Source organism: Nelumbo lutea, chromosome 4, assembly GCF_056320005.1.
Source record: "Nelumbo lutea isolate HS-2025 chromosome 4, American lotus-T2T, whole genome shotgun sequence".
Taxonomy (NCBI): Eukaryota; Viridiplantae; Streptophyta; class Magnoliopsida; order Proteales; family Nelumbonaceae; genus Nelumbo; species Nelumbo lutea.
The window spans coordinates 21,502,126-21,524,043 of NC_142687.1; the positions used below are offsets into that span (position 1 = coordinate 21,502,126).

General features: G+C 36.2%; 1 protein-coding gene across 4 annotated transcripts; it reads left to right on the top strand.

Moving 5' to 3' along the window:
* The first annotated feature begins 735 nt into the window (after positions 1–735).
* On the top strand, positions 736–15,365 carry LOC148854514 (Mitochondrial transcription termination factor family protein). Of its 4 annotated transcripts, XM_088984298.1 has the most exons (6): positions 736–4,027; positions 7,931–8,099; positions 10,186–10,250; positions 10,451–10,515; positions 11,546–11,633; positions 11,818–12,052. In XM_088984298.1, exon 1 carries the CDS (start codon positions 879–881, stop codon positions 2,250–2,252), a length of 1,374 nt encoding a protein of 457 aa, XP_088840424.1. In that variant the 5' UTR covers positions 736–878; the 3' UTR covers positions 2,253–4,027; positions 7,931–8,099; positions 10,186–10,250; positions 10,451–10,515; positions 11,546–11,633; positions 11,818–12,052. The 4 variants fall into 4 exon arrangements, with proteins under 4 accessions (XP_088840424.1, XP_088840426.1, XP_088840425.1 ...); XM_088984300.1 differs by lacking the exons at positions 11,546–11,633; positions 11,818–12,052 and adding an exon at positions 12,405–15,365; XM_088984299.1 differs by lacking the exons at positions 11,546–11,633; positions 11,818–12,052 and adding an exon at positions 12,592–15,365.
* The last annotated feature ends 6,553 nt before the right edge of the window (positions 15,366–21,918 follow it).

Consider the following 21,918-nt stretch of genomic DNA (forward strand, 5'->3'; position numbering starts at 1 on the left):
TACTGGTTCAATGGCAAGGAACCTCGACAACAGATTCGACTTGGGAAATACTCACGGAACTGCAACAGAAATTTCCTCAGTCTAGCCTTGAGGACAAGGCTGCTTTCGAAGGGGGAGGGAGTGTTACGACACATTGACATGCAGAAGCTAACGTGGTCTTTTGCTCTAGGACAGCTAGTGGAGAGTAGCAGAATTGTAGAGTTTGTTATAGTAGAAATATTCCCTGCGCATTATTAGCAATCATTAGCCTTTTTATTGTCTTTTCCATTTCAGTTGTAACGACCATCAAGCCTGAGCTCTATATATGTATCCAACCACAACCGAATGGGTATGAGAGATTCACCTTCCAACAAAACTATCTTTGTTTATTTTCCTTTTGAGAGCCATGCTTGACACTATAGCTCGAGGGAAGAAGCCGACCTCATCCCGACAATGAGAGGAGATCAATATCACATGGCACATTGAAATTTGAAAAAATTGACTACTTTTTGAGACAAGTTGTCATTTTCGCTGAGTTCGGAGATAGAGTGCAAAGCCTTATATTTGTATTATTTTGTATGTATTTACGCTGTATTTCCAAATTGAGCCTTTATATATATTATAATATTAAACCAAATTACTTTAAACGCCCAATCAGCCTGCATTCCTTTTTTTTCCCTCAAAATAAACCGGTGAAACGATTCATTATGAATCGGGTGAAACGATTTACTATCAAACACACCGGTGGCAAACAAGCAATTAGTTAAACCCTAAAACCATCTAACGTAAACTCTAAGTCCAAACCTTAAACCTTAAAATTCGTGTGTAAAATGGTTGTGGTAAGACGCATGTCCTCCTGGTGGGAGCCAAGTATTTTTCCAAATCCTTGAGGTTCAACAATGGCGATTAGGGTTCTAACTAGATCAGCTTTTCATCGATTTTTCACTGTCTTCCCGAAAAACTTAGCTTGTAATGAAAAAGTTCGATCTTTTTCAGGAAGCTATGATACCGCATCTAAAATCACTTCAGAATTCATAGGAAATTCAGAATATAGACAACAAGTTTTGCTTGCTAATCTCTTGCAAAGGTATGGATTTCCGGCATGTCAACTACATGAACTTCTTGGAAAGAGTCGATTTTTATTGAATTTCAATTTGTTGGATGTGGAGAAGTCTCTTGGAATTCTTTTGGCGTTCAAATTATCGCAGAATTCTCTTGTATCAATAATATCTAGTTGTCCTGGGGTTTTGGAATTGGGGTTTCTGAGGAAATGGGAGATGGTTTTTTCTGAACTAGATCTTGGTAGTGTTTCTCCATTGCTAATTCAAAACGTTCTTGAGCACTCTAGGAGGCTTCAGTTAGAACCTGCTGACCTCTGCAACAGTGTACGGGTCCTAAAGGCTGTTGGCTTTCATTATGGGACTGTATCTAGAGTTTTAGAGGAATTTCCGAGAGTTATTATGATAGAACCGGATGAGCTTCACCGGGGGATTGAGTTCCTTAAGGGAATTGGAATTCGAAGTGATGAAATCGATAAACTTTGCTATTCGTTTCCGGGGATTTTAGGATATTCCGTTGAGGGTAGGTTCGTGCCACTTTTTAATGAGTTTAAGGAGTTGGGTTTTAAGGCAGACGATATCAGAAGGGAGGTCATTAAAGACCCTCGAATTCTCACTATGGAAGTAGGGGAGCTCTCTCGATGCCTGGAACTAATGAGGGGTTTGAAGTGTAGGTTGGCAATCAAAGAGAAAATTCTCTGTAAAGGGATTTTTAGAGCTGGAACCGAAGTAAAATTGAGAGTGGATTGCTTGCACAGACATGGGCTAACCCTGAGGGACGCTTTCAAAGTGCTGCAGAGAGAACCACGATCAATCATATATGAATTGGGTGACATAGAGAAGAAGATTGATTTTTTAATAAACAGGATGGAGTGTAATATTTATTGCCTGGTTGAAGTTCCAGAATACTTAGGTGTGAATTTCGAAAAGCAAATAGTTCCTCGTTATGGTGTAATTGAGTATCTAAGGTCAAAAGGTGCACTTGGTTTTGAAGTTGGGTTGAAGGGTCTGATAAAATCCAGTAGGCTTAGGTTCTACAATCTTTATGTCAAGCCATATCCTGAGTGTGAAAAGATCTTTGGCAGATTCTCAACACAAGCCGAAATTGAACCCCAACATCCTGTTGGATTGTGGAAGCTGTTCAAGCCACAAAACTACCCACAGTCCAAAGAGGATTTAAGAAGCATTAAGTTGTTCATGGAATCTTTGGTTTAATGCTTTATGGAGTGCTAATCGTATTGTATTTGATTCTTTGCATTGTGGGAATATTTAGATGGGAAGTTCAGTATCCTAGGAAGAAGATTTTTCGCATGATTTGGTTGCTCAACTAATGACCCACCAATGTAATAAGCAAATAGCCAATTGGTGAAGGAATTTGCCTGCTTTAGTTGTACTTTGACAAGTATTAGTTGATTCCAGTTGCACGGAAAGTTCCATGTCTACATGGTACAAGAACATTATCGGTTTACTTGGGCCTTTTTCCAGAGCTTCCCATAGATTGCAACTTCAGCCCATTATGCAACTTTGCTTGGTGTCAAAAGTTTATTTCCAAAGGGAATTGTGTTGTAGAGATCCATTACTCTTTTGCTTTGCAGTGATATGTATTTTGGAAACATCCAAGTAATGGGAAAAAAGATGTTACGTGTCTGGTTTAGTGGATTAGTGGGCTGTGTTGTGACCCACCAGGGTGATTTGTTGGGTTAAGTAATTTGTTATCATGTTGTTAGTTGTTATTCTTATCTTATTAGAATATTAGTAGTCTGCTAGTGTTAATTGGTTGTTGGGGATTTAGTGGGTTCCATGAGCTTACATTTAGGAGATTACGTGGTCTTGTTATAGCAGTCAATGGAGGTCTTTAGATAAGTGGGTTTGTTATTAAGATGGAGTAGAGCCTTAAAACAAGGAGATAATCTCTCTAGTAGTTGATATGTTGGAATGTTGGTTCATGTATTTAAGTTGTATTTTGAGAGTTAATTAAAATATTGGATATTATTTCAAATTTGTACTCTTGTTAGAGTTTGGAGGCTTTGGGTTTCCTCGAATTAACCCAGCTTATGTTTATCTCTCTCCCTACCAAGAGAGGAACATAACAATTGGTATCAGAGCCAGAAATGGCTACCAGTTTTGAACATTGCTTGGCATGACTGGAGAGAAAAGTGGCTTCACTTGTGGTCGTCTAGAAACGGATGAAGGAGAGAATGTTGTAGATGTTTGCATCCCTCACTCTAGGAAAACTAATAAATAGCGGCAGCTTTGACAGGGACTAAATGGTGATTGCCGCTAAAAGTAATACCATATAGCGGAAGTCGTTTAAAACTGCTGCTAAAGACAGTGTTGATTGCCACTAAATCCATGTAGGCACGAAAAGTGTATTAAAGCCTATTTTCCTCCTTGCGTAAACCCTTTTTCTCACATCACATTCCTCCTCTGCCCTTTCTCTGTGTCTCCTCCTCCCTCTCTTTTACTCAACCTTTTCGCCACCAAATGACACCTCTCTCTCTCTCAAACTTCTCACCATGGGATGACACTTAACCAATGGCGCTAGCATCAACAGGTGAAACACTCTCTCTCTTATGGATTTCCCTTAACCGTTTGGTTGATTTTGCCCTCCATCAGACAACACAAACCAGCAACGTCAAGGTTAGCAGTGTGGATTCTGGCTAAGCTACCCAATCACTTCTCACCCATCCATATGACATACAAAGGATTGTTGGACTGATATAGCCACGACCACCGCTTTGTCAGAGTCATCTCAACAACCTCTAGAAATGGTGGCAACTCCAGAAGTCCCGGCCCAGGCCTCGATGGCAATGCCAACCAAGAAGAAATAGCTTGGGTAGCCTAGCAATAGCATTTTCTGTCTCATAGTCCTTGTTCTTAAGGTCGGTAGCATCATTGACCGCAAGGGCGAACTAGTCAAGAAGATATGCAAGGAGACTCACACTCGCATTCGCATTCTAGATGGACCCATTGGCACTTCTGATCACATTGTGAGTTCATATTTCTCTCTCTTTTCATGATCCCATTAATCTTATTTTTTCCCATAAATTTACTCAATTGTGTCATTTAGGGTTTTCTCCAATTTAATTGAAAATTCGTCTTATTGATCATTTGATTAGGTATTGTAAATAATTGCTCATGAAAATATTATTGTTTTTTAATAATGTCGGTTGTGAATGGTTGAAGCCTAGGCTGCAATCCAACAATCCTTTACCAATGAAAAAGGAATTCACACTTTATATATTATCCAAAAAAAAATCCTCTTCTTTGATATATGTATGTGTGAATTCATTGCAGTTGTCACTTGTAAAATACCAGTCTTTAGAAGACCACCACCTGTATCCATAAAAGCACTAAAAAACAAATAATTGTGGAAAATATGATGGTCTGTATATAAGAACAAATTAACTATCATGACATAAGCATGTTTTCAATCTCATGGAACTCTAACTGGGGAATATAAAATAAATTTATATGAAACTAACACGCCTTTATGTTAAAGAGATGAAACTAACACATGAGAGTTGAGCTAACTGAGATGGTTCGGGTATGTCTTTAGAAATTGGAGCATTTTTTTTTCTCTAGACCACCTATTATCCTATCTATAGCTGCCTTGAAGTGTCCCATAGCAATTTGTGATACCTCATTTCTTGCGGCAATTAAAGCAGCTTCATTACAAACATTTGCAATATCAACTCCAACAAATCTAGGAGTGAGAGCTGCAAGCCTCTGAGGATAATATGACTGTTCTTGATCAAACTTGAGTTAAGTTTTTTTCAGATAATTCTGAATCTGTTCATGTAGACCTTTCTTTCAGGTCTTTTGAGAATTTCTTATCAAAGAGTTTCTTTCCTTTCAGGTATATCATGTTCATGTAGACCCTTATGCATGAAGAGTTGTCCTATTCATTGCTTGACATTAATAATTGCATATATAATTTATTGATCAAAATTTCAGATATAATGTAGTGCAACTTAATGAATAGGTTTGCAAGTCAAAAGAACAACAAATGTTCATGTAGACCTTTCTTGGTTTGGGGTGCTTTTATTTTCTTCTCTTGGGTGATTTCCTGTCACCTTTCCTGTAATTCTCTGCTTTCTTTTAATAAAATCTTTATTTTATTTACGGAAGAAATCTTTATGCCATATCAAAGTTTTTATAGATTATATGATTCTCTTGCTTTTACAAGTAAAAAGTTCAGCAACCTATGAGAAGGCCTATGCAGTTTTACTCAGAAGTACAGATAGTAAAATATAAGGACCTCATGCTTATCAAATGCAGGACCACAATTAATATACTTGTACACCTAAAAGAAACAAAAGTGAAAATCCATACACTAGCAATCAAAACTTACTTATGAACTGGAGTTGTCACAAGCTTCTCAAAGGTGTGTGGTTTATTGAATTTTGACAGTAAATTCTTTTTGCAAACAAGAAGTGCAGATTCTGCAAAATCTAATCAAATACACATCAATAATTCAACTTTACTAATCTTGGAGGGACAAAGAGTGAAGTCATTGATTGATCAAGGAGGAAGATTTAGTTTGATCCAACTCCAAAAGATCTTTGCTATGAGGCCCCATTTTATCCTTTAACGTCCTAAGTTGCTCCATCTGCAACTTATTAAATTTTGTTGTTCAATTGTTTGGCAATCAATTATGTTTCTTTGTTTCTAACTGCAATCCTTGTCGCCAGCTTGAGCCAGGGGTTTGTATGCTTATCCTATTCATTAATTAGAGAGCCAAAATACTTATTTGTTTTTGAACTGCACTTTTCAAGTTGTAATTCAGTGCAGATTAACCAAAATCTTAGACGCTGTAACTTAAGATGCTTAGACAAAATCCCTATTTGTCTTTGAACTCTACACAAGTGGTTGTAACTTAAGATGCTTAGCACAAAATTTGTTTCTTCCAACAAGTGGAGTTTCAATTCTCATATTGCAACATCATTAATGGTTAATTAACACACATACCAAGAACTTTTGCAAAGAGATTTGAGCTTCCATTTCTCTTGATTTGTGTTGATCCCCAAAATATTGGATTGATGGAATAGGCTTAGCATTTGAGAACTTCTTCCTTGCTTCATTAGTTTCTTCAATCTGATCATAATATTAAAGCACAGGACATAATGTGCAGCAATAAAATGCCCCATCTAACTACATAAGTATATAACTTCTAAACAATACAATGCCAAGATGATTAAACACAACAAGCTTTGCCTGCATATACTTACTAAACGTGAGCAACAACCAGAAGATTATTAAAAAAGCAGAATCTTACCTTTGCCTGCATATACTTACTAACACAAACAGCTAGCTTATGCATTAACCCAAGGTGATGTATATAGAGAATTACCAAACACAAAGATGTCTGACATATATAATGGGTATACTAATATATCAGCTCATGTAGGGAGCTTCACTGCATGACTCCACCTTTTTTCTTTTCTTTTTTTTTTTTTTTGATGGATACATGACTTCACCTATTTCTGCTTCATGGAGGGATCATATGGATGGTCCAGATAATCAGTTGGATTGGGGGGGGGGGTGACTGGATTGGCCATGTGTTCAATTCCCCAGTCCATTTTTTATTTGATCATCAACTGCAAGTTTTTTTTTTTTGTTGGGTAAAGATCAACTGCAAGGTTTGGGTTCTATTAAATGATTAAACAAAATGAATTTTGTTCCAAGAAAATTAGAATGAAGGAAATATAAAAAACAGCTAAGAGCAGGTCCCTTGCAGTACAATTGCTTCAGGAGCAGATTCACACTTTTTACAATCCCCTGCCCAGACCAGGTGAACCCCATGACAGTTCATTTCTATTTATCCCCACACTTGCAAGGGAACTTGCAGTGCTAATGGCATGTATGAACTGCTTATGAGTTACCAGCCTATCACGACCTAGCTTCTATTATCAAGTGTCGAAGAGCCCAGGGTCCCTCATCTCTTTAGAATGGCCAGCCATCACAACCTGGCAGTCTCCTATAATTAGTTATGTCCAACTTTCAATTAAAATCCATATATGACGTTTATGATTGCTACTTAACTTGTATACTATAAACTTAAGATGATATAATTGAGTTTGACTTGAAAATCAATTAAAATCCATACATGATTGCTACTTAACTTACATAGGGTGGAAATATGTATGTACATATGTTAACTTTGAATTTGCATGTTGGTTTCTCTTGTTTGTCTAAGTAACCATCAGACATGTGAAGATGAATGCCCCCATATTTATTCCTATGTCCATCTATATGCAGGTCATGATTAGATTTCGTTTTCCTTAGCTAAAATTTGGTCTATCTGCTTCAGATATTAGTCTGAAGCTTAACTTGCAACTTTTGAATGGCTTAACTTCTATAGAAATCTATTCTGTTATATCCAATTCAGCTATGATATAATATTCCTTAGTGGCATCAATTGGTTGTACATTAGAATCTTCAAGTTGTAAGATTGAAGTTAGTATACTCCACAGTACTAAATGATGATTCTCCTTGGTCATAGAACAAAGCCTTTATTTGTTTGGGTGTGGTTGACATGTGCACATGGCTGTATAGGTGTGCTCATGTGATGATACACTGGTTTTCAGATGATACAGAATCATGGCATGTTGACTATGGCATATATGTAACTTGGATTTTAACCTACACCTAAGTTTCATTACAAAGATTCATGAGGTTACCTAGTCCACTCCTTCCAAGACCCCAGATCACTGGAATCATCATAAGTGTTTCGTGGTAAAGCCATGTTAAGAATATACAAGTTCCCATATTATGTCCTTTATTTATTTATTGTCATGTCCCCTTGTGCGATTTAAAATATTATGCTGTGTTATTCTATTGCCAAATTTGATTTGAGGGAAGATTAACATAGTTTGGCAATCATGATGCAGGCCTTCCACATGGACCCAGATGTTCTTGACAGAACCCAATAAGGGATGATGGCCAATTCTAGCTGGGGTTTTGGGCTTACAAATGTTATTGACAGAACCCAATAAGGGAAATCCTGGTACAATGTACACATGACAAAAGAGTGGTCTTCAAGGGCATATTATTTTTCAGGTTTGATACTCCTGTACAAAAATGTTATCCATTTACAACTCATCATCTCTTCCATCCATGAACAGGGGAGAAAGAATGTATAAAGGGAATTGATTTATTTTCTGTGTCAAGCTCCCCTTGTTAAAGCATTAATGCATTGGATGCCAAATCAACTCAGCAGACTCTTGTAGGCTGAGTGTCCCCTTTGGTCACCTTCTGCTGCAATATTTCTGGTGTTCTTGGGGGTGAAAAATAGTTTGTTTATTTATTTTGTTCCCATAATACAGAATCATTCCATTGGTGCATAAATCAAATTGCCTTATTTTGTTCTTTGTATGCCAATGAAGTAATATTTGTAGGCCATATTTTATATGCTCTGGAGCACACTGCACTTTTTCGTGACAACAGTGTATAATACCCCCTTCTATTAGGTTGAGTCTAACCTCAAACCAGCCCAAGTTGCACCAGTTTTGGGAACCAATAAATTAACTGATGGTTGCACTTTAGGCAACTGGGTTGTTACAAGTGTTGGGGGAGTATGTAGAGATCATGAAGGTACCATCTTCTGAGTTTTTCAGGCCTGGTGTGTGAAGGTAACTCAATTAGGGCAGAGCTGGATTCACAGAGCAGCAATGTTGGTGTCAATAGGCCTTATGGATGATATCAATAGGCCAAGAAAACATCAACTTGGTATTAGAACTTCTTGACAGAGATCTGAAGGAATAGTCACTAATGACTTGTTGATGCCAATAGGCATATGGATGATATCAGCAGCCATGCCAAGTGTTCATCTTGGTATTAAAAAAAATCTGGACTTGTTGATATTGGTTTAACATTTTTTTTTGGTATAAGTTCCAAGCATATTTTGTGAAAGTTAATATTTTCCCCGGGATATTATTTTTGGCGAAAATAGGAAAATCCAGTTCAAGGTTTGTTTGATCTAACCTCACATCGGGACTGATTCTGCTAGGACCACTTGTTTTTGACATGTGGCATTTTATGGATCATCCGAGTCCATTTTTACATAATTTGCTGGAATATTGAGTATGAGACATCTGTTTTTCTTCTCTATATTTACTACTACCTCTTTGTCTTCAAATTTGGATTCTTTTATTAGTATTTTTGGTTGGCTACTGAGTTCTGTTGGCTCCAACAGTAGAGAAGTACCTGGAGAACTTTTCTTTGGGTTACTATTGGTTACCTAAGAGCACCCAACTATAGTTTGTGTCATGTTTAGGCCTGTGAAGCGGGTTATTATTGTCTAGGAATATCGAAGTTAGAGTGTATTGGAATGTGGAATAGTATTGGTTATAGTCAATTGCTGATAAAGCTTCTAGTGAAAGTTTTGAAGTTGACTTGTATTTCTTTAGGCATGTCCTAGAGTACAACCGTAAAACTGGATGGAACCAATTAACTTGAATGGTCCCAATTAATTTTAGTGCTTATTAGTCGTAGGGTAAAGCTTGGCTATGTTAATTGCAATGGGTGTTGTTTGAAGATTTGCGTTGCTTTCTGCTTGGAAATCTGTAGCTATAGCAGGAGAGGTAACATTCTTTGGAACCTCACTCTCCTTGCTCTTGACTGAGCAAGTAATTTGGAATGAATGCTCGTGTGTTTGAAATGAAGCTCCATTGAGGTTGTAATGCAAAGGGCTGAATGGTACTTTTCTTGGTCATGGTACTTTGCCATCATTTCCAGGGAATCACACCTACCCATATGCACTCCAACTGGGTCCCATAATTGCTTATAATTTTGTTTTTTTAGTTGATACACAATTACATAGGGGGTGGGTTCCTTAGTTGCTGAATGACATGTTAGTACCTACTTTACCATTAATTATTTCATTATATTGCTATTGTATATGGTAAAAGACAAAGCAATGAGTAATTCGGTTAAGTCAAACTTAGCAATTATTAAATGGCCCTAAGTCTTGGCTTGTAGTACTGGATGTTTGCTGTGTTAGCTCTGGGATTTCTTTTGCATCTTTCTATCTTTTAATAATAAAAAACAAACTAAGAAGGTGATCCCCTCTAAACTCCATTTTTAGCAATTGTTGGAAGTGAATATCATTTTGTTGTTTATAATGTGTCATAGCATTTTGGTGCAGGTGGATATGTTGTGATGAATGAGAAATTGCCAAACTATGTCGTCCCTGTTTTGACCAACTTCAAGGTACTCATGCTCCTTCTCACAACAAATAATTTAATTCATCATTAAAATCTGACATGCTCTGGGATTTCTTTTGTATCTTTCTATCTTTTAATAATAAAAAACAAACTAAGAAGGTGAGCCCCTCTAAACTCCATGTTTAGCAATTGTTGGAAGTGAATATCATTTTGTTGTTTATAATGTGTCATAGCATTTTGGTGCAGGTGTATATGTTGTGATGAATGAGAAATTGCCAAACTATGTCGTCCCTGATTTGACCAACTTCAAGGTACTCATGCTCCTTCTCACAACAAATAATTTAATTTATCATTAAAATTCTGACATACTCAAGTAGAGTAGCATGGAATTTGAGCAGAGGTTCATAAATCAAAATGCCATGCATATCTATTTTTCTACCTCTTGTGATGGTTTCAACACTGGTATTGTTACCTTGTTCCAGATTTGCACATTTTGTTATAAATATATGTTTGATCTTTTACCTTGAACTATACTTTGGGACTGATGGTGTAGTTATGGCATCATACTTTAGGACTTTAGGCTAAGGAGACTTGGTAAATGTTTTATCAGATGTCTTTGAAGAGGCAAGACTCTATAAATGTTGAGTTATTACTTGTCATTACATCAGGAACTGAAATCGAGACCTCATACTGAAAGGAGATAAAAACTAGATTGGACAAAATAACCCTATAATGTGGCAGTACAGATACATAGTGAGTGAAGTGTAAGGCAGCTTAGCAAGAGAATTCAGAATTCAGTTCCTCTGTTCACAAAGATCAGCTAATAGCAATTGATAAAAAAAAACAGCTAATAGCATGGTGGATGCCTTAGATAAACAAGGGGCAAACAAAAATCCAAGCAAGACAAATATTAAACATGTTACCAGGTTAAAGGAAAGTTTGGTTGGAGCAGGTCCTACCAACAAATACAAAAGAAAAAAAAAAGTGCAACTCTCTAAGGTGTGGTTGGAACAGGTTATTAAAGCAAGCTCAGCTATTTTACCTTAGCACCTTATCATAGTTGGACCCAGGATACTCATGGATATCTTAGCAATTAGCACCAAAGCCCTTATCAGGAGAGCTTCTCCTTCAATCAGAGTTGGGCTTTTTTCTTAGGACTAAACAATAGGGGTCCATATAGATCTAAAAGTTTGTTATTTAGGCTCCATTTGGAAAGACTGCAAACAGAAATAAATATATTTGCAAACACAAATGCTGTCATTTTCATGAACTTTGCTAGTTAGTTAATGTTTGTAACATCTACCCCCATCTTTCCTAGCAAGTTAATCCTACCTATGGCAGAACTGATGGTTGCAAATGAGAAATATATCCAAATTCAGATGCTCCAGGAAGGTGCTTCCTTACCCTTAAGAACATTTAGACAGCAGTGGTAAGTCACTCAAAGTTCAAACAAACTAGGCCTTAAGAACATTGGCTACCTGCATTTCTAAGTTTCAAGTGTCTAATCCAATTAATGAATTATTTATCACTATTTATGCTTTTTTTTTTTTTTTTTTACTTTGATGGCTTATTTCTGGTTTTGATTCAAGTTTATTTATGATTGTTTTCATCAGGAATTCATCTTTTCGTTGGATTTTGGGAGAAGTTTTTATAAATCATGTGTTTTGAATTTGGAGAATGGATGATGAAATTTGTATTAAAGTGTCAATTTGAAACTCAGATGTATTTGTGATTCAAATGTTTTGAATGGAGAATGGACTTCTAAAATTTATTTGTAGTTGATGTTTTGACTTTTGTATTACATTTCAATTTAGATTAATGAAGAGAAAACATGTTATTTGAAGCAAATTAGAAGCTTGTTTACTGATTGAAAACAACTATAGGGATATGAAAAAAAATATGATTTAGCGAAAAAAGCGCACCAAAAAGTGTGCCGAAAAAAGCGTGACAAACTTTTAGTGGCAGTCATGACTGCTGCTAAAGATAAAGCTGTCGCTTAGATTTTAGTCTTTAGTGGCAGTTTACATCTGCTGCTAAAGGCCTTAGTTTTAGCGGCATTTTTTTTTTACCAGCAGTTGTCAAAACTGTTGCTAGTCCGCTAGAACTTCTAGCAACACATGTTTTAGCGGCATGTTGCTGACTGCCGGTAAAACTTTTAGCGGCAGTTTTGGAGTTTTAGCGGCAACCATTTTTCCTGTAGTGCCTCTCTGCTAGTTTGGATCAACTAAAAGCCATTTGCAATAAAGAAGATGAGAAGGTAGATGCCGTTGAAGAGTTCTTTGGAAGAGGGGATCTCTTTGGCTCTATGAAAATCAACAGTGGATCAATGACATCTAGCACTAACGATCAGTACTCTCCATCTCTCTCCCTCTCAATGGATTTCTCAGGAGAAGCAAAGGCATCTTCTACGGTCAAATTCAAGGTGACCAATGTGACTCCAACTAGCTTTGAAAAATTCAGTCAGGTAATTGAGGTGTCCCCGGATGGTGAAGTATTTGAACCTCGTGATGTGCTTTTAGATTTCAGTCGAGGTATTCCAAGATTCTACACCATGTATCTCAATGACTGGCTTTTTAAGTCTCATAATATTATTCATCCTACAAGTGTGATTCAATGTCTTAATCCTATGAGCGGTCATGCTGGGTTTCTTGGTGGTGAGAAGGCTTCTGTTGTGGAGTTTTGTAATATGAATGATCACAAGAGCAGAAAGACAACAGTGATCACGATTGATGATCTAAGAAGAGCCAGAACCTTTGGAGGTTTTATTCTCCTTCCACTGTATCGCTCACTTACAGATACTATGGTGAAATCATATTGGGAGAAGGTTGATGATTTAGCGGATGAGTTAAAGTCAAAACGATGGGGAATTCTGAAGTCCAAACCAAAGGGTTTACTCGATCCTGGTGGGTGGAAGAAAATGACGGTGGTGATGGCGAGCTTTGTCATCACCTCTCCTCCATTATTCCATCACATTCTGTGCAGTTCCACTTGGACAACCCAGTTTAAGATTTTTCCATTGCAGAGGGCAGCGATGTTGCCTAGCAAATGTTGCTCAAGGTCAATTGAGAACACTGAAATAGAAGCAGAGACATCCAAACATCCACCTTGGAATATTTCTACACACAATGGCGGAGGAACTTGCACCGGCATTCTTAACAATAATTATGCTGTTGTTTTTATTGCTCTTCTTCCATTATTTGCTGAGATAAAAGTAGAATCAAGCCCTTTGGCTCTTGTTTTTATGGAGCTGTCTGGAACTTTTTGGAGTTCTCGTCTACAATCCAAAATGAGAAGCTTGAGCAGCTTCACTTTTCCAAAGCCTATGAGATGATCCAAAACTGCCTAGCACTTATACTATGGAACCGAGTTGAGGACTCTAGCATTGCTGCACAGATGGGCAAATTCGGGGTTGAGCATGTTATGGCAGAATAAATTCCGAGTGGTGGTGGAGCGAGAGATGAATGCCAATTCACTGATTCAGTGCCATTTACGGAACTAATGGAGAAGAGAATTTGACCTGCTGAAAGGACATACAACCTACTCATTTCCACTTGGTCCATAGCTGAAATTTTCTCCAATAGTGCAATGCATGTCTAGTACCAGAAAAAATTATTAAAGATGGTCTTCTGTTCACTATAGTTACCTATGGAGCATTGATCAGGCAGTATTACAGAGCTGGTAATCTAAATAAAGCAATGAACATTTTTTGTTACATGGATTCCACTTCAAGGGTCACATCCATATCTGCTGTATTCAACACTCCGATTGATCCCTTGTGCAAGGAAAAGGAGATTAAAGCAACCTCATACAATTATGATGTGGGTCATGTGCAACCAAACTGTGGCATGAATCCAGGACTGCTCTATGACTTGATCGCGAATTACTACCTGAATTTCCCATGTGCCCTTAGCTCTCCGTTTGCAGGTATCACTGCACTCGAACAAGCGTGTAAGAGTGACATTCTTGGGGACTGGAACACAACAATTTTGCTATAAAAAGAGAAATACCAAGTATTGTGACGAAGACAACACTGTGTTAATTACTATGGGCCCGCTAGTGCTGGAGGGGTATTGGATTCGAGGGAAACTTGTGGCCAACAATGTGGTGGCCAATCAAGAAAAGCATGCACGTGTCACTATTTGTGTTCGTTCATCGCATGACCTTGAGGACAAGTCAATTTTAAGGGGATGGGAATGTTACATGTCAGGTTTAGTGGATTAGTGGGCTGTGTTGGGACCCACCAGGGTGATTTGTTGGGTTAGTAGTCTGTTAGTGTTAATCGGTTGTTGGGGATTTAGTGGGTTCCATGAACTTACATTTAGCCATTTAGGAGATTACGTGGTCTTATTAAAGCAGTCAATGGGGGTCTTTAGATAAGTTGGGTTTGGACTCCGGATCTCCTGCTCACGAGAACTCTGCCCACGCTTACCCACAATACACTGCCTTTAATGAATTGGGAACATCTCCCCCTGCGTAATACTATGTCGAGGATGAGATGTTTTCTATGTGTGGATGCGATTAACGTGGGCAGAGTTCTCGTGAGCAGGAGATCTGGACTCGTGGGTTTGTTATTAAGATGGAGTAAAGCCTTAAAACAAGGAGAGAATCTCTCTAGTAGTTGATATGTTGGAACGTTGGTTCATGTATTTAAGTTGTATTTTTAGAGTTAATTAAAATATTGGATATTATCTCAAATTTGTACTCTTGTTAGAGTTTGGAGGCTTTGGGTTTTCTCGAATTAACCCAGTTTATGTTTTTCTCTCCCTACCAAGAGAGGAACGTAATAAAAGACGAGTGTTTTTGGAAGATATTTTGGAAATCGGATTTAGAGTCCCTTGGATGCATTTCCTCTTTGGAAATACCCTTCTTGCATGATCCTTGCCTGAACAGAAATGGCCTACAGTGATCTCATTATCAGCTCAAATGTTCATTGTCATTATTGTCATTGTGTGATGACAACTTTAAAGCCATTCATCACCTCTTTTCTATTGCCATTTGGCTTGAGCCAGGAGTCCCACTCAGACACAGGAAGTCCTTTAGAGAATAGATATTTAATTTGATTTCTTGGAACAGCTCTAGAAGTTTGGGTTTCTTTTCATTGTATCATCTTTTTATGTGATATTTGAAAAGTAATAAAAAGTTCAACTTTGAAGATAAGCAATTCAATCCTTCCATTGTTAAGAGGTAATTACTGATTTTTTTTTTTGTTCTGTTTTTGCATATTCCGAATTCTGCTGCATTTTTTTTTTGGAAATTTAATGTGAATAATTGGTGATATCTTTTTTTTTTTTAATTCTTATTGCATGCTTGTGGTGTTTCTTATGAATAAGAAGTATTTTTTTGGTCCATTTTTGTTGAAGATTATGTTAACAATATGCTGGAATATGTGGTTGCTGAATTTTTTCTTGATTTTTAATATGAATAATAATATGTTGAAATATGTGATTACATTTTGGTGTTTCTTGATTTTTAATATGAATAATAATATGCTGATATAAGTAGTTTTTTTTTTTTGTATCCATATCTTTGCATATTTGTGATGTTTTCTACATTTTTTTGATTAATTTGAAATTTCATTTATTTTTTAATATGAACAATAAATGATATCACACTTTTTTTTTTAATTTCTCATTGCATATTTGTTATGCTTTTCCTTTTTTTTATTAATCCAGATTTTCCTTTATTTTTATTATTAATATGAATAAAAATTATTATCCTACTTTTTTTTGTGTTGTTTTTTACATTTTTTATTAATCCAAAATTTCATTTATTTTTTATTATTAATATGAATTGTAAATGTTATCTTTCTTTTAATTTCTTATTGTATATTTGTGATGTTTTTTCCTATTTTTTTTATTCATCTACATTTTCATTTATTTATGTATAATATGAATAATAAGTGTTATCCCTTTTTCAAAGTTTCTCATTGCATATTATCATCATCATCATTTATTAACTCTAAATGATGACTAGATGGATGATGAAGTACAACATGAATCACAAACACCAATAGAGGCATTTGAAACAATGCAAGAAGCTAGAATATTCCCAAATAACACTCACCCACATAAGATTATCCCCAAAGACATGAGCGAGAGTAACAACTCCTCTAGGAAAGAGAAGACAACAGGGGTTGTACAAATTAACAAGAACCTAGAAAGAATTCCCTATGCATTCGAGATAATAGCTACTCGTAAAGCTCATTTCTATGGAGCGATGCATGAAACTCCTTAGTGAGATCCTTGAGATTGAGGAGGGGAATTAGGAATGACAACGAGGCGGGGTGGGGACGAGGAGCCTCTCCCCATCCTCGTCCCCACTAACGTGGACAAGGTTATCCCCGCTCCCACCCCAACAGGGATCCCACCCCGTGGTGATCCCCATTCCTCGTGATTTTTTATAATGTTAAATATTTTTTTTTATTTTTTTATTATTTAAAAAATAAAACAAAATACTTAAAATTCACAATCTTATTAGAAAAAGATTCAAACATATTCAACCATATTTTAAAAAATGTTAATATATAGATGTATGTGTACATATATACATATAATATATGCATACATATATACATATATATCAGTGGGGATCCCACAGGGCGGGGATCGGGGTCTCCACAGGGTGGGGAGTGCTCTCCCCGTCCCCGTGGGGGGAAAATCATTCCCATCCTCGCCCCATTCTGGGCGGATCCCCATGGGGATCGGGGAAATGGAGAAAATTGCCATCCCTAAGGGGAGCCCTCTATTCATGTTTGCTAGTCTCCTGTTAATGAAAGGCGAATTTTGTAACTTGTTTATTGCAATTAGGTCTATGACCTTGCACCTGAAGATGATTAGAGAGTTGTACCAGCATTCCAAGATAGTTATACATGTTTATCTTTCTATGATTTGAGAACTTGATTACTACTCTATTTTGTTAACCATGTTTTAGGATTATTATCATTGGATTTGATTTACTTTACATTTTAATGGTATGTTACACTTGTTTTTTTTTCTTGCATTATGCGTTCCGTTCTATGATTATCTTTTTTCTATTTTTTTTTAAATTGCATGGTAATGTAAGAGATGGATACTAATAAGGAAACCGAAATGGAGACTGAGGTAGTATCGGATATTGAGTCAGATTTCAATATTAGCTTATCTTATGATGGTGTGATGGACACCGATAAGAGATGGAGTGTATTATGGATGTTGCATTTGCGGTGGGGGAGTATTACTATGATACTTGGGTTCGTAGAGAACCTAAATACACCATTGATTGCAATGGTACGATGTATACACAATTTATCCTCAAAGGGCATGATGGTCGACTATACGAACTTTGTCGTATGGGCAAGCATGTGTTTATATGACTATGCGATACACTTAATAAGAACATGTCTTCATTGAAAATAGTCAAGATGTTTCAGTGGAGGAACAATTAGTCATTTTTCTTCATGTTGTTGGACATAACAAGAGAAACCAGATGATGCAAGAATGATTCCAACACTCCAACGAGACGATTAGTCGTTCTTTCAATAACATATTGATGGCAATGGTTAAACTTTTGTTGTCAATAATATGCCCCCTAACTTCAACATTGTTCATCCACACATCTGGCGGAATCCAAAATACTATCCATATTTCAAGGTAACATTTGCACACTGAGTTCATTTTAAAACCACATAGATGAATACTAAATTTTATTGAGTTTAGTTTTTTTAGAACTGCATAGGAGCTATTGATGGGACACATATTTGCATGGTCCCTACTAATATGCAGACACTATACCAACACAAAAAAGGGCATTACATACAAAATGTAATGGTCGCATGTGATTTTAATATGCAATTTACATTTGTCTTTGTTGGATGGGAGAGGACCGCACATAACTATCACATATTTGGAAAAGCCATACATAATTCGAAATATAATATCCTGCATCCACCCTAGGGTATGTATGTATACATTAAAAATTTTGTTTAAATTATTACTTGGCTACATGGCACCATACCATAATACATGGTATCATTTGCTTGATTTTTGAAAGGGAGGATGGCCTAGGACAAAGGAAGAGTACTTCAACAATGCCCATGCCTTATTAAGAAGTGTCATTGAATGGAGTTTCATGTATTGAAGGCTCAATTCCCTATCTTGAAGTGTTTGTTGTGCTATTCATTGAAAACACAACAATTGCTAGTTATGGTTTGCATGACAATACATAACTTCATGAGGGACAACCAGCACATAGACACCCTGTTTAACGAGTTTAAAAATGATGAGGGGTTTGAAATACAACCTCCATCTGAGACAAATGTAGAAGATTTTGATAAGATTGCAGTTGCTAGTTTAAATCAGCAACAAGAGATGCAATTGTATTTCAAACCTCAGTTGCTAGGTACTTTATGGCTAAATAAATATGGCTAAAGTCTCCAAAACATCTTATTGTTGATTTTCAAATTTAACTTATGTCAATGTATAATGTCAATAACAAGATGTTTTGATGAGGCTTAGGTCAACATAAGTTGTGTTATTGGTCATGGTATTTGTTTTTTTGTGTTTCAATAACATTATGCATTGACTGAGGATGTATTCGACTTTAACATATATAGGTACCTTATGTTTTGGAGACTTTAGCCATATTTATCTAGTCGTTGATGATACATATGATCTCATTACAGGTCATTAATGGTTGGTAGGAAATAGTATGTAGTGTTCATTGGTTGTTGCCCAAGTATATACAATACCTGGGCTGAATGTGCGCAACTTACAGGTCCACTGATACTAAGGGTGAGCATTTGGTTTGTTCGATTAAAAATCAAACCAAATAAATAGAAATTTTAAAAATTGAAACCGTAACTGGATTATAGAAAAACTAAAATAATCGAAACCGAATAGTGCTTACCCCTAACCAATATAGTGGTACGATGTTTTCTCATATAAAACATACGAAGAAGTAGATTATCATTTCCGTCGTTTCATGCTTCACATGATTCTTCGACTAATCCACCGTTTGATAGGAGTGGTGCACCTAGATTAACCTTATGTGTATTGGGCATCCACGTATGTCTTGCTAGTTAGTGTGATTACAATGGGTGTGATGTACATGTCCAAGTGAGATGCAATTTTACAAAAATCCACACTTTTATGTTACTAGAGGGTGCATTAATTGAACATGAACACAGAGTTTCTGATATTTGTTGCATGTTTTCTTAACTATAATTAAAGACAAAAATTTAGAAACATTTTATAAAGTTAGGTTAAATGTATTCTATGGAGTCTACTATTTAAAATTACTTTATAAAAGTATTTTGTGAGAATTGTTATTTGAAAGTATTTTGTGAAAATTACTTTTTGAAAGCAATTTGTGAAAACTACTCTTTAAAAGTACTTTTTGAAAGTATTTTGTAAGAACTTTTCTTTGGAAGTATTTTCTGAAAGTATTTTATGAGATCTACTCTTTGAAAGTACTTTCTTGGAAGCATTTTGTGAAAATTGCTCTTTGAAAATACTTTTTGAAAGCAATTTGTGAAAACTGCTCTTTGAAAGTACTTTTTAATAGTATTTTGTGAAAATTGCTCTTTGAAAATTATTTATGAAAGCAATTTGTAAGAATTGCTCTTTGAAAGTACTTTCTAAAAGTAATTTGTGAAAACTGTCCTTTGGAAGTACTTTGTGAAAATTGTTATTTGGAAGTATTTTGTGAAAGCTGCTATTTGAAAATACTTTCTAAAAGTACTTTGTGAAAATTGCCCCTTGGAAGTGCTTTTTGAAAGTATTTTGTGAAAACTGCTATTTAAAAATATTTTTTGAAAATACTCTTCAATATTTGTTATTTTATTGTTATTTTTTATCATCATCATCATTATTATATTGTTGTTATTATTATTATTATCATCACTATCATTACTATTGTTCCTTATTTTTTCTATTAATGGCACATGTGGATTCACGTGGTACATGTGGGCTCCTTTAAATGTATAATATAATACATGAAAACCATTGTCTATATGTGTGGGTGAAATGGGGGTTAAAATTTTCATTTATGCTAAGATAAGCACTTTTGGGGGTTAAATTTTTCATATAAACCATTGTTTATATGTGTGATTTGAGAAATGGGTCACCAAACATCATTAAGTGGTTGTTAAAATAAGTACTTAGAATAAACATTTATACAATAAATGCTTATTTTTCAAACCACTTAATCATCAAACATAGCCTCAATAACTTTCATCCGTGGCAGTTAATGTAGGAGAAAAATACACAATATAGATTAAAACACCTAAAGTGTTAGAAAAAAAAAAACATAGCTTAATAGGTTCTATTTGTAAAGAAATATTGTGTTGGAGGAAGAAAAAAAATGATCAATTGGGCTTTTGATGCCTCCCCTATGCGTCGGTATAAGAAAATCAATGAAAAACAAATAGGGGATCCAATAAGGAAAAATAACATATAAAATATATAAAAAAGTCAAACATTTTTAAGAGAAAATGGGTGTTACATAGACATCTCAAACATTTTTAAGAGTTGAGAGGGGGTTGCGTCAGGAGCTTTGTTGATGGAGGAAGAAGGCAATGTTCAAAATATTGATATGCCTGATACACCGGTAGTGATATATTGATTAGTATCAATAGCTTTTTTATTTATTTTTACTTGTTTTTTTCCGAATTTGGTTCAGAGATCTACCCACCCTTTGAACTGGTCAGGACCCCGAAACACACCATGTAGGGGCATATTGGGAAGCCCCCAATATGATACGTATTGGCCGACGATACGTATCGATACTTTGAACATTGATTTTAGGGGAACAATACTACACCCACACATAGCCACGCATGTTCGTTATTTTAAAGGGACACCATGGAATAGTGTGTTTCTCATTCCTCTATTATTGAGAAATAACAAAATCCTAATTTCTTTGGAATATTATGTTTCTTAGGGCATAGATCTTGTTCTGCAAGCACCGCCACTTTTTACCTCCATGCCCATAATCTGGATGTCTGTAGCAATGGTGCAGTATGCATATGTGGGAAAATGCAATGCCGGTCATGGTAGCAAAGGAGGTGGAAGACAATAGTAAAGGTTGCATGGTTGTTGTTAATAATGAGACAGGATCTGCTCCTCACAAATGGGCGCCTCACATGCACATCCACCGTGCATTGGAAATGTCTCCTGTGAATAATAATTAATAAGTGCAGAAGATGTTCCCAATGCATGGTTGGATGTGCGTGTGAGGCGCCAGGTGTGAGGAGCAGATCCGGTCTCATTAGTAATAGCTTGGAACTGGGTAAAATGGATGATAAAATAAAGGCCCAAAGGCTCTAAAAGTTGGTAGTTGTGGTGGAAGAAGTGGAACAACCGTTGCCATCTTTAGTGGTGGTGGAGCTGGTGGATAGAACAGAGGAAGAGATGGGTTTTTTAGCTCGTAGGGCATGGCGTATGGATTCAACACTAGTTGAGAAACAAAGATTAAAGAAAGAGAAAAGAGAGAAGCGGAGAGATGGTTTAGACTTCTTAGGAGAAGTGAAAGAATGGAAGAGAGAGAGAGGGGGGAGGGGGTGTGGGTTAAATATTAGAGCAAAACAACTTCATTTGGTACTCAATTTCACCATTGCTTTGGTTCAATCTTAATTCCAAGGGAAGATGTCTTATTTCAAAGGGTAATTTAAACATTTTCAAAAGTTTTAAGTCACATGTCATCATGTGATACATATAACTGACTGTTGGTTAACGGTA

Excerpts from the sequence above, each read along its gene's own strand:
- LOC148854514 (XM_088984300.1), top strand. The coding sequence starts at position 879 with ATGGCGATTAGGGTTCTAACTAGATCAGCTTTTCATCGATTTTTCACT.